Source organism: Ursus americanus, chromosome 9 (genome assembly GCF_024610735.1).
Source record: "Ursus americanus isolate L20-20 chromosome 9, mUrsAme1.1.p, whole genome shotgun sequence".
In the NCBI taxonomy this organism is placed as follows: domain Eukaryota; kingdom Metazoa; phylum Chordata; class Mammalia; order Carnivora; family Ursidae; genus Ursus; species Ursus americanus.
In genome coordinates this window covers 57,281,672-57,294,329 of record NC_142135.1, presented here as the reverse complement: position 1 = coordinate 57,294,329, position 12,658 = coordinate 57,281,672, and the positions used below count along the sequence as shown (strand labels likewise).

The window sequence follows — 12,658 nt, the reverse complement described above, 5'->3', positions numbered from 1 at the left end:
AATGACCCAACCCAAGCCTGCACCATGAAGGAAAGATGGCTGAAGGAGTTCCTGACATAGATGTCTTTGCCCCTAAAAGGAGACCAGTGAGATCAGATCTCTCATTTTCTTTTCAATATGGCTACACTCCCAGTGACACAGAGAAAAACTGTGACCATGTTTCCATGAGCCAGAGGATGAAGCTGAGCTAAGAAATGGAATAACCTGAGTCCTTGTTGACATCACTGAGCTACTTTATCAACTAAGCCTGGAGTTCACTCTTCCTCTGAATTTCCTGTTATGGGAGATAACAAGGTTCCTTATTGTTTAAGCCAGTATGAGTCAGGTTTTCTGTTACTTGTAGCCAAAAGCATCCTAGCTGATACACTCCATTAGGCTACAATTACCTCAAGGCAAAGGGACTATATGCACTATCATTTAAGTCCATTTAGTACCACAAAGTTCTGGATATAGTCTATAATCAATCCATATATTATTGTTGCGATAGTATATATTTATTATGTGTGAAGGCTTTTCTTTCTTAGTTTTAAATTATTACACAACTGTAAGACATTATAATTACTAAGGGAAAGAGATTTTTAATTAATCAGAAAAAGAAAACCCATGAGCAGAATTTAACTAAGCAAAAGTAGAACAGAATACCCATTAGATTTGTAACTTGTTACACTTCATGGTTGTCCCTTCACTGAGAAGTCTGCCTTGAATTCCGGTCAAAGCACACACACGGTGAACAACTCAGCTTGATTCGCTAATCTGGACATAAATCCTTATAGGTAACGGAGCAAATGAAGCAAATATACAACCACTATAGTTTATACCTCATCGTAGTATTATGAGAATTAAGCAAAAGAATGGATGCAGAGTCTAGCACAATATCTGGTACACAGTAAACACACTTAATATAAATTTGGTTCCTGTTTCTTTCCTGTTGAAGGATCGTTCATTTCTCAAATTCTAAGTACTGTGCTAAGTAGGCATCGTCCTTTACTCCACATCGTAATTTCATTTTGTGTTGACTAGAAGATTACAGCAAATAGTAATTTACACACGTCATACTTCATTGGCAAGTCAGTGCTTGGTTAGGTGGTTGATTTATTCATTTTTTTATATGAAGCAAGTGAGTCCCAAAGCTAACCTGAACAAAATGAGATAGGCAGTGGTAAACTGGTAACTAGAAGTTAAGCTACGGTACTTTAACTCATCTACGTCTGCTTACCCAGTATGGTTGAGACTGTGAGATTAATAATGCAGTCTACATAAAGGTGAATGAAAAAATAAAAAGACAGGGAAGGAAGTTTATGATTTTGAGGCTACCTAGAAGGTGACTGATGTAAGTAACAGAGAGAGAGATAGGCAGTGCTCGGTAACATCCAAGAGTGATGAAGAAAGATGTAAAGTGTCAGGCCAGAAGGACAGAGGAAAGAATATTTGGTGAATTATACCAAATTATATCAAGAGGATTCCAAACACCTTTCTGCGCTATTACAAAGGATTTTGCTTTTAATGATACCCCCTAACCAATATAGTTTCCAAATAGGATCTACTGAAAAACATGGAGCAAAACCCTCACTACCTCCATCTTACCAAATAGATGAGCTCTTTACTTCACTAACGAATAAGGATGACTGCTCTTCGCTGAAGCCACCATATGATCTGTAGATTTAAAATTTCACAGGATGATCAGCTCACCGAAGACTACATTAAGTTAGTTATCTAGCTTATTAAGAGGACTAGAAGTTAGTTATCTTTGTATGCTCTAGTATCCAGTGCAATATTCCCAGAGAGTTGTTAACAAATGTCTGCTAAAAAATATTTGAAAAGAAACTCAGTATCTGGAAATTTAAACTGTTTTAATTCTAGACAGTTGAACATTCTAAACTAATGTAAATTTATAGTATCACATTTGCTGTGATGAATAAAGCAAACATACATAGAACATTTTCACCCAGATAACACAGGGACTCCCAGGCAGCAACCAGCCTGAATGACTGTCCACTGCCTGGATGAGAAGTCAGAGCTCCCAAATGGGAAACACTACAGACCCTTTCCCTGAAGTCAGGCAGGCTTAGACCACTTTTTGGAGATAATTATCCTGGAAGCCTGAAGCAGGCCTTAACTAACCACTAGCATTCAGAGAAGCTCTAAATCAGGCTCTAAGTTTAATTTAGTGCATTCTAAGGGGGATCCAACATTTTCAGAGAATGCAGGAAAGGAAAGGGATGTCATGTTTCCACATTTCCCGAGGTCAATTCCATATATGGGTCACTGATATAGGAATGAATCTGGCTTTTTTTTTTTTTTAAGTTAGGTTTATTGAGGTATAGTCTAAATACAATACAATTTACCCTTTTTAGCATACAGTTCTGTAAGTTTAATAAATGCATACAGTCATGTTCTACCACCACAATCAAGATAAACCACATTTCCATCAACCCCAAAAATTGTTGTGACAATTTATGGTCAATCCCTCCTCAGCTCCTGGCAACCAATGATCTGTTTTCTATCTCTATAGTTCTGCCTTCTCCAGAATGTCATACACATTGCATCTATAGTATGTAGCCTTTTGAGTCTGGTTTCTTTCATCTGTCATGATATAACTGGCAACAAAGCCAATGAGACTGGAATAATGAGTGGAAAGGAGAGAGGTAGGAATTACAATTGGAGAGGTGGAGAGAGCCAAATCACAAAGGGACTTACATGCCATAACAAAAATTTTGGATTTATAGTAGGTGTGATGGGGAGCCACTGGAAGGTTCTGAACAGCTGAATAATGTGATCTGATTAACTTAAAATAATTTTGGCTACTGTGTGGAAGATACACCACAATGGAACAGAAGTAGAAAAAAGGAAGCTAGTGTAAAGACTACTACAATTGTCTGGGTTAAACATGATAAGGGGGTGCCTGGCTGGCTCCGTTGGTAGAGCATGCGACTCTTGATCTTGGTGTTGATAAGTTCAAGCTCCCATGTTGGGTGTAGAGAATACTTAAAAATAAAACCTTAAAAAAACCCACAAAACCCATGATAGTGACTACAATGGCAACACTGGAGGTGGTGAAGTGGTCCAGTGACAGATGTAACTCAGTGGAAGGGATACTGGAACTGGATGTAGCATGAGGAGAGAGGAGGCAAATATGCTCCAAGGAGCGTGGCTTGAGCAACAAGGTAGCTGGTGGTGTCATCTACCAGGATGGATAAAAGGAAAAGACAGGGGAGGAGGGGGAGGCAAGTTTGGTAGGGGGAGGCGGGAGAATTAAAGTTCCACACATTTGGACATCATCAGCATACAGATGATACTGGATCTCTCTCCTCCACTCCATAATCTGTATGGACCTCTGATAGAGATATTTAACAGTCCTTGTCCTCTTACTCCTAATACATGAGTGAATACACTGAATAAGACATTTACTCATTACTTCACTGAATTCCTAGAGTTAAATCTAAAATTATGAGGTAAGCTGTAAATGTTCAAGGCTACAGAGCTCTTCCACTTCTCACCTTTACTTTTCTACATAGACAGGAACCACCTGAGTTTCATAAGAAGGATTGCCTCTAAATTTTACATATACTTTTTTCTCAGAATACTTATTGTTTGTTCAACTGCTTTGGCTCAAATGAATTAAATATAGAAAACATTTTATAAATGACTAATTTTTCTTGCTTTAAAATGTTTTCCAGTATTTACTGATAAACAGGTAAAAAAGCATTTAGTGGTTCATCCTTTCCAACTTATGAGATCAAGTTTATGCTTTCAGTATGGTGAAGAAGTACTTTTTGCTTAGACAGACCCTCAGTATGAGGAAAGGGTAATGGCAACATAATGCAAAAAAACTAGAGGATGTGGAATAGAGGTTCACTGTGTCTCCTTTCCCCAGCGAGCCCAATAATTCAAGTACAAGGGAGGAGCACTGATCACTCCCCTACTTCCAACTGCACCTCGGAGGCCACCAAAGTATAGTATTGGTATATAGGGTGACCACTCCAGTCACAGCTCCCTTCATTTATTCACCTATCCATCCATCTTCCAACCATCACCTATTATCAATGCATTTCCTGAAAGTCTTTTTTTTACCTTAAAATTTCATGCAAGTTCATCATCTCTAATGCAACTGTATTTGCTTCAATATAAAAATGTCTTTATTTACTTACCATTGAGTAAAATTGACATTCCAGATAGATCTAGTCTAAGACCTATATGTACAGTTGTGCAGGTTATGTACTGAACACCTCATGGGTGGGGGTTGTGGGGGGGGCTCCATTCATGCTGTAGGTCTTATGGATTTGGATAGCAGTAAAATGCCTTAAGAAGAAGCACCTTTTTTTTTTTTTTTTTTTTTTCCTAATTTGTAAGGGTGGCATACGGACTTAACCCTAGCCCAGAACTTTGTATACCTTGCCACATGGACTGGGCATAAGCCTGAACCAGGCTCATTATTTTACTCATGAAGAAGCCAAGTTCCAAGAGGTATGGAGACAAGTTTCCACAACTACTTCATGGCAAATCTAGGTTTGATCTGTCTCTATTCCCATCCTTTTATAGGAACATGCTACCTCTGCTAACAACGGGTTGCTCTTCTCAGGTGTGTGGGTTTCTGAAGCACTCTTTCATTTGTTTGCTCAGCCTAAGGAGGAGGGGGGTCTTTGCAGGATGGTTAATCTCATGTTGCTCTTGCATTTGTTTCTGCCATGAAGGGATACAGAGAGATACAGCAGTAGCTAGACTTTTTGGCAAATGTTCAAAGTAGTAAAGTTGCTAGATTACAAGCTCCATGACAGCAGGAACAATGTCTAACATTCTTGTCATTTCTCCTGAACCTAGCACACGGCTAAGTTATAGTTTCATACAGGGAAATGTATTCTGTAAGTTCATTTAGGTCACATCCCTCTCCTCCTGCTGCACGCTTTCCTGCAGCTAGAGCATATGTCAGTGCCAAACTCTGAGAAGCACTGGAGTCATCTCAAAGCTGCTTTCAACGTCAATATGTTGTCAACTGTTTATTATTGGTCTCATTTAACCAAGAGCAGGAAGATCAGCCACAGAATCATAAAATGGTAGCCCTGGAATGGATCTTGTAAGTCGTCTCCAACTCCTTTACTTAATATTCCAGAAAACAGGGTCCCAAACAAAGGGTACGAATGCACTCAGGTAACTGCAGCTAACTTACGCTCTGGTTAGTTCCTAACACTCAGATTTTCTGCCTAATTAGTTACTTTTTCCTAAACCCCACCATACCTTTCCACCAATCAACAAAAGATGATTGGAAACCCCACAATGTCAGAGACATTATGAACTAGAAAAGAATGTCTTTTTTGAGTTGGACAATAAATCATGTGTTTGAGAATATACATTACTACATTCTTTTATTCTTTTCATGCAAAGGCACTCCTCAGAGAGAAGGAAAAAAAGATTAGTGAGGCAAGACCATGAGAAATCCTCAAATTTACTGAGAAATGGATATAAAAGTGGGTGACCATTGTTCTGCATGTGAATAGTTAATTTAGAAAGCACAGCTGGTTAGTCAAACTGTAAACTGTGTGTATATGTATTTATTTTGACTCCAAACTAGAAAGTCTATGACCCAGATCATTAGTCTAATCTGATGATTATTTTAATTGAAAATATGTATTATCTTATAGACAGGATGCGTTTTCAAGCTGCTATCTAAACAAAGGAATTTGTTATTAAGAAACAATATACTTTTCAGATTTTTAGCTTTATTTCAGAAATAAAGCTTTAAAAGTAGAAACAACACTAGAGTATCATTTTAATAATATCCCAAATTCTGGGAGTAAGTTGATTGTTCTGAAAGTTCAGTTATTTTAAACACATTCTATAATACTAAACCCTCACTAAATGAGTATTTTACAGTGAGACTACAGTGTGATCCACATTGTTTTGCTAACCCTGCTTCTTATATGCAATTATTAAAAATAAAAATAACTCGTAGGGCAATTATTTCTTCCATATAAGAGAATTCTATATTTAAGTTAATAATGAACTACAAACTAGAAGTCTAAAGTAATTTAAATCTCCTAAGATACCAGTTTCACAACACGAAAATTTTGGATTTTTCCAAAATTCTAGCAAATGGTGCTAGTGGATAATGTATTAGGGAAAGCAAAGCTGTATGTGTGCACATAGCTTCCATTTTGATGGTCTCTGATTTCTCAGCTGGGCCATAACGCAGCAAAATGGCAGTGGCATATTATACCTGGTCATGGCTGGCTTCAATGGAGCTTCCAATAGCATGGAAAGTCATCTGCACAGGGGCTAATGTCAGACAGGTCACACACTCTTTGCCACTTTGTCTATCACAGTAGTGAACCTATAACAGAACACATGCAATCTGCTGAACACCACTTGTAAGAGGGAGCCAGATGCAACAGGTCCTTTCCAAAGGCTCTAGATTTCCAGAAGAATTCAAATAATTTATGCAGAACACAGTTCAAATATTTAAAACCTTATCAGGACCTTCCAATATCTACGGAAAATCTATTAATTCCATTTTAAGTACTTTTGAAGTTTTAAAAGAGTTTAGGAAATGCTTTATAAAATGTTTTACATTATTATAGCCAGTAGAAAAATTCACAGTTAAATGCTATACCTGTCTTTATAGTCCAGCTTTTCATAATGCATAATGCATGAAAGACTCAAGGGGAAGCATAAGTCGAAGTTCACTTGATTCCAATGGAATTTTGTCAACCTGAATTTTCGCTCATCTTTGACTTTGTGACTGCCACTTAATTGGTAGTGACATCCTTCTATTTCTACATTACAGTCCCTAGAAAACCACTGTTAAATATATACAGCTATCACTACATCATATTCTGCTTGACCTTTTGACATTACAATCAAAATGAATTAAACAAAAATGATTTCTAATGTGCAGACCAAAATAAAGTTACTATATTATTATTTTTCTTTTAGTTAAATACAACCAACCATTATTAAAACCACATGTAAGACATTCCATAGCAGAGGTAGGGTAAATGGGGGGTAGAGGGAAGTGTGAGTCCATCTTCCCAGTGGGAAAATTTCCATCCTCTCATTTATCTAGTTTTACAAAAGTTCTTTCAAGCAGTGTTTATTTTAATTCTAAGCCAACAAAGCAAAAACAGCACTGCTTTTATGATGATAAATTAACGAAACATGTCTATAGAATGGAATTCCTACTAATTATAGAGAAAATTGGTTTCACTAGTTATAACTTGCTCAATTTGTTAAATGTGTATAGGTCTAGGATAAAAGCCTGGGTGAAAATCTTGAATTTGTGAGGAAGAAAATTAAAACACATATTAGTTTCCTGAGGCTTAATTCTGACTGCTGTAACATACTCATAATATACCTTTATTATAGATTATGGTCCATGTATATTTTGTCATGGAAAATATACATCTGACTGAAAATGACAACAACATGGATCTTAGTCTAATAGTTTAATAATCGAACTTTTTAAAGCCAGTAGGCTTAAGATTTGCCATCAGTTTCCCTGAAGATAGGGAAACCTCCTAGAATCCATAAGAAGTAGTTTAGAGTTTAAATCAAGGCAATATACAAAGCTCGTTTCCAAAGTACCTTAAAGATTTTATTATAAAAATATTTTTTCCAAGTTAACTTTGGGGGAAAAGACTTGACAACAGTTCTAAATCCCCGCACTATACCTCCTAAGCAAATCGAAAGGTCACTCAGTATATATGAGTTCAAGAATGTGGAACTGTTGTTTACTATGCATCAGCTAAATATGATGGGGGAAAATGAAACTTATCACATAACAGGTTTATGCAAAAGCCAATAAATGGTGACACTAAAATAGCTACAGCTCACAGCCATTTATGGTACCGTTAAAATATTATGTCGTATATAGTGCTATGATAAAACATGCCTTTTAAAATAAAATATAATCGCCCTTTGACATCAATTGAAAGTCTGTATGAGAGAGATGACACTTCCCTAAATATCCAACTTGACAGTGAATACACTTCTTTGTTAGCCAATTTATTGCAGTTCTATTCTTTCTTCTGGGGAAATGAAAATTACAAAGGACAGAAATACCACAAGACAACCCCAGTAGAAAATACAAACTCCACACTGCATTTGCATCCTTGGCTTAGATACTCTAACTGAAAGACTTAACTTTCTCCTAACTGTACACAATTGACTGGAAGCCTGCAATACCCTATAACCACTGTGCATTCTGCAGACCTTCAACACTGGCGACCATGTACAACTCATATAGAACAGACAAATGTCAAGGTGTAATTCTGCACATAGCCGCAAATAAAATGTCAGAGCACCCAGTGAATGTGACAGAGATTGCCAACTGTCCTCTTAGATTCTTCCGCAGTAATTCCTAGCTGACTACTTGAATGCTCAGAATAAAGTTCATACTTCCCAGGCTCCCCTGTAGCTATGACACCATGTGGCTCAGCAGAATGTAAACGAAAGAACTCTACAACAGCTTCCTAGAAACTTTAAAAAGAGATTTCAAGTGTCTGCCTTTTGCTTCTTCTTGACTCATTTTGTCAGCCCATTGCTTGGAATATGGGTGGACATTACCATCTTTAGCCAAAGGACAAGGGCTGAAACCTACAGATGGTAGGGTGGTGTGAGTAGGCAGGAACCTGGGTCCCTGAAGACTCCATGGAACAGACCCATCACACTAGCTCTGGACTGCAAGCTTCCAGACCTTTACATGAGGAAAGAATAAACATCTATTTTATTTAAGTCACTGGGCTTTTTATCACTTACAAAGAACCTAATCCCCATGGGGCTTTTTCCGCTGCCCCCAAATCAACACCAGGACCATAGCCAACAACAAAATGAGCTGTAAAGAGCTGCCAACATTTAGGCTAGGCCTTATTCCCAACCCCTTAGTAAGAGTCAGAACTGGTCCAACCATAAGTAATACACAGAGGAACTGGGAAGGGGGAAGTGAAGGGGAGGGAATCCTCTTGATTGTCACCCTTATGAAGAATACAGCATTTTCAATGAGTGAGGCAGCTCTAAGAAAACAGCTAATACAGAGTGGGAGTACTTACATGCTGTCACCTAGCAGAACCTATAAGCTTCCTTTGAAAAGAAATTTTGACTGAAATCAATGTGTGCCCCTTGCAGTTTGGAAACATAGGAAAATAAGAGATTGAGTTTGGAGATATCTGAGAGCTTGTTGAAGGAGTCCAGGCACACAGTATGCCTGAAAACAAAAAAAGGACGAAGGGAGATATGCTCACCCTACATATTCATGGCCTTTGGAGGGAATGAAAGAGAAGCTCTGCAGAAGCGAAAGGGATACTCAGGCCAAACAAAGACACATCTACCAACAGAAGGGGTCAGGGGCAAGGACCACTGGTAAAGTCCAAAGGAAATATGGCTGTCCCTCAGGGACAGAGGGAACTGGAAGAAACTAAACACTGCCTCGAGAAAATCATGAATATCATCTACATGGAAACCAGTAGTGGATAAAACCAGGTTAGGGTGGCATCTTCCCCTACCCTGGTCCCCCTCCAACAAGCCTCCCAACACCAGCGCAGTAAGGCCATGAAACGAAATGGATGGAGTATGAAGGAAGGGAAAAATAAGTCAACGTACACCCTCCCTCCTAGAATTGTCTTGAGCCAAATTGACTGGCTTGCAATGGCGGAGATCAAAGTTTGGCATTTTACTGTGAACTACACTCAACTTTTAAAAACTAAAGGTAACTAGACATCGTAAAGAAACATGAATGGGAGATCTGACGGTGTATGGAGGAAAGTGGTGACTGGAGAAATATAAAATCATTCCATGTTTATACCTTCCACTACACTAAGACTGCCACATCAAATTATGTGAAAAATATAGGAAACTACTGATTGAGGACACAATTCCAAATTAAACAAAAAGTAATAATCTACAGATAAGAGGCCTTAAGGAAGAGTCACACCTTACACATCACTCCATCAGTAACTTGTAAAAACAAGTTTGATATGGCTCTCATCAGTTTTGTGTTTTCTTCTTGGACATAACAACATTAGAGTTCATAAAACTGTGAATGTCAAAAAAAATGATACTGGGCAAGTGACATTTTGAAATTCATCCTTCTACACAGAAAAATGTTTTCTATGATTTAAAGCATCAGCATTGAATTCTTAGGATCACTAGCCTAAAATAATTAGGGTAATAAAATCCCAGTACATCTTGTAATGCACAAATCTTCAGAATGACAGAGCAACATCTTTCTGTTAAAACAGAGCAGTATATTTCTACAAACGTGGCCTTAAAAATTCCACTATGCAATGTCACAGGACCTTGATTTTGATTAAAGAAAAATGAATAAAGATAATTTTAGAAGATTACAAAAGTCATCTCCTATGTGTACTTTAAGATTCATTGTTTATAAATCATATCATTTTGCTATCTTTGGTACTCTAAAATGTTAGCAACTGATCTTGATTTTTACAATGTTACAGCACTTGTTTTGGATTTATAACACTATCAGCTACTGTAAATTGACATTTTGCTTCTGTCTTATGAATTTACAAAAATTATTCCATTAGAAGATGGGCCAAAAATTTCAATATATGTAAATTAAACAATGTGGCTGTCTTTGAAATTTACAAATAATAATTTTTATTTTAAAATAAGTTTTCTAGTTTTGACTTGTAATCACATAAGCCCGGATGAGATGCTATAATTGTCCATTCTAATACTGATTTTGCCAGTCTAGAGATTTCTTTTTCCTGAAGGGAAGACACACATCACTTCAGCTGTTCATATAACTTGAGAAATAAAGAAAAATACTACAAGCCTTACACTAATTTATACCAAAAGCTAGGTATGTAAATTTTTTCATGCCCATTTGAAAATATGAGGGGGCATCCAAATAAAAACGTAAATTCCCTATCTCCTACCTCCAAAAAAAGTTGAATCAAACCATTTCCTGCAGGGCTGAAGTTCCTTGATGTTGCAGGACTACTAAATATTTTACTAAATCTCAGCAGGAAACTGCTTGTCTGTCAGATGTTTTTAATGGTCACCCTCTGTGGGACAAAAATGAGGAGGGTGTGAAAAAGACCCGTGTTTAAAGAAAGTTGCTCTTTAGACCACTAAGGAAAGATAAACGCTTGTACATTCATATGTGATACCTAACACAATCACTGTATCAAGAAAACATGTTTGATTAGTGCATCTCAGGCTCATTAACGGTGGGGTCTACTGCACAGGAGCAGGTGGAAATCCCATTCTAGCGACTGCATGGAAGCTCTGCACAGAGAAGAAAAGGCAGCAAGGAGCTAAAGAGTTGACAGGTGTAACACTGGAACTTAGAATAAGCATGTCAAAACATGCTTGACTTCTGCAGTCTGCATACTAGCTATATGGAAGACCTGTATCTTTATTAACACACAAAATAGCATTTTCTTGGCAAAATGTGAAACGGTATAATTTGATAAATATTGCCCTAATAAATAGCTTAAATTTGTATTAAACATTCTTAACTGCTTTTTTAGATCACTCGATGACATGTACATCATCTTACTTATTTGGGTCAACTGTGGTCAACGGTTAAAAGCCACATTATGTTAGTTCTATATTCAACTCATGAATTAATTTATATGTAATAAATAAAGTGAGTTTCTCTATGAAAAGCACTTAGAACAATGCCTGGCTCACGATTAGCATTAAAATAAATACATTAGATATTCTTATTACTATTGTAACACATATAATAATGTAATAAAAGGCATGACAAGACATATAATTATTAAGAGTAATATTACATTAGGATAATGTCTGTCACTGACTTTCTCTAAAGTTTCTCCTGATCCTTTTCATAACTAAAATCAACTCCTTTGTAACTAAAATGTAAACATATATTTAACATGTTCAGTCATGTACCTGTGTTTCAAGCTGTTGGAGTAATCTCTTTCATTCTGTATGCAATACGCTTGTCACATTAATGGCTCTAAGTGAATGAATGACATCACATTGTAAAGACTGCGACTAAACTTATAATTATCTTTTCTCTCTTTCAGAAATTCTATGCTTAGGATAAGCTTTGAAAATTACATGCCTGTATCTGGCATACAAAATCTAGCAGAGATATATAGATTTATTTCTAGTGTAAGTCATAGATAAAAATTGCCTAGCAAATGCAACAACAGATGTGTTATCAATATTGTCAAGGCGATAACTGCATTCTTACTTTACGGGATGAGTGTGTATACAACAAAAATCCTAAGTTTTTTTTCTTTGCTTTTCAGTTTCTACTCACTATGCCAGTGGAGGTCTAAGGAGGAAGCCAATTAATTAGAAAGAAAATAATACACACACATATATAGTTATTTTAGTTTGACATTTCCATAAAAAAAAGCACTAGGTGATTTTTAACAGTCAATTTCATAGCTACCAGAAAAGAAGCTTCTATCTTTTATAATGTGCACTCATGTTTTGACATACCCACTTATAACCATTTACATATTTATAACAAGACACATTAAAATCTATAGGGCTTAAAACAAAGTAGCTTTTTAATAAGAAACACTTTTTCCAAGGTCAAAGGAAAATTGCAGTTCATTTAGGCAGTTAGTACACCACCAAAGTAAACTAACACAGTCTTCTCCCAATAGGGCCAACCAACTCTAATTTTCATGTATTAGAATTCTGTTGCATTGTATTGTGTTGA

General features: G+C 36.8%; 1 protein-coding gene across 24 annotated transcripts in view; it reads right to left on the bottom strand.

Moving 5' to 3' along the window:
• Positions 1-12,658, bottom strand: part of STAU2 (staufen double-stranded RNA binding protein 2) — a 312,861-nt gene that overhangs the window by 95,207 nt on the left and 204,996 nt on the right. For 22 of the 24 annotated variants that reach the window (XM_045810157.2, XM_045810160.2, XM_087864805.1 and 19 more), the window contains one exon: positions 6,212-6,325. The exons of 1 other annotated variant lie outside the window; for it this stretch is intronic. In XM_045810157.2, the coding sequence (XP_045666113.2) occupies positions 6,212-6,325 (114 nt within the window). Of the gene's footprint in view, positions 1-1,253; positions 1,654-6,211; positions 6,326-12,658 lie in introns of those variants that run through there. One more of the 24 variants, XM_045810156.2, reaches the window with a different exon arrangement.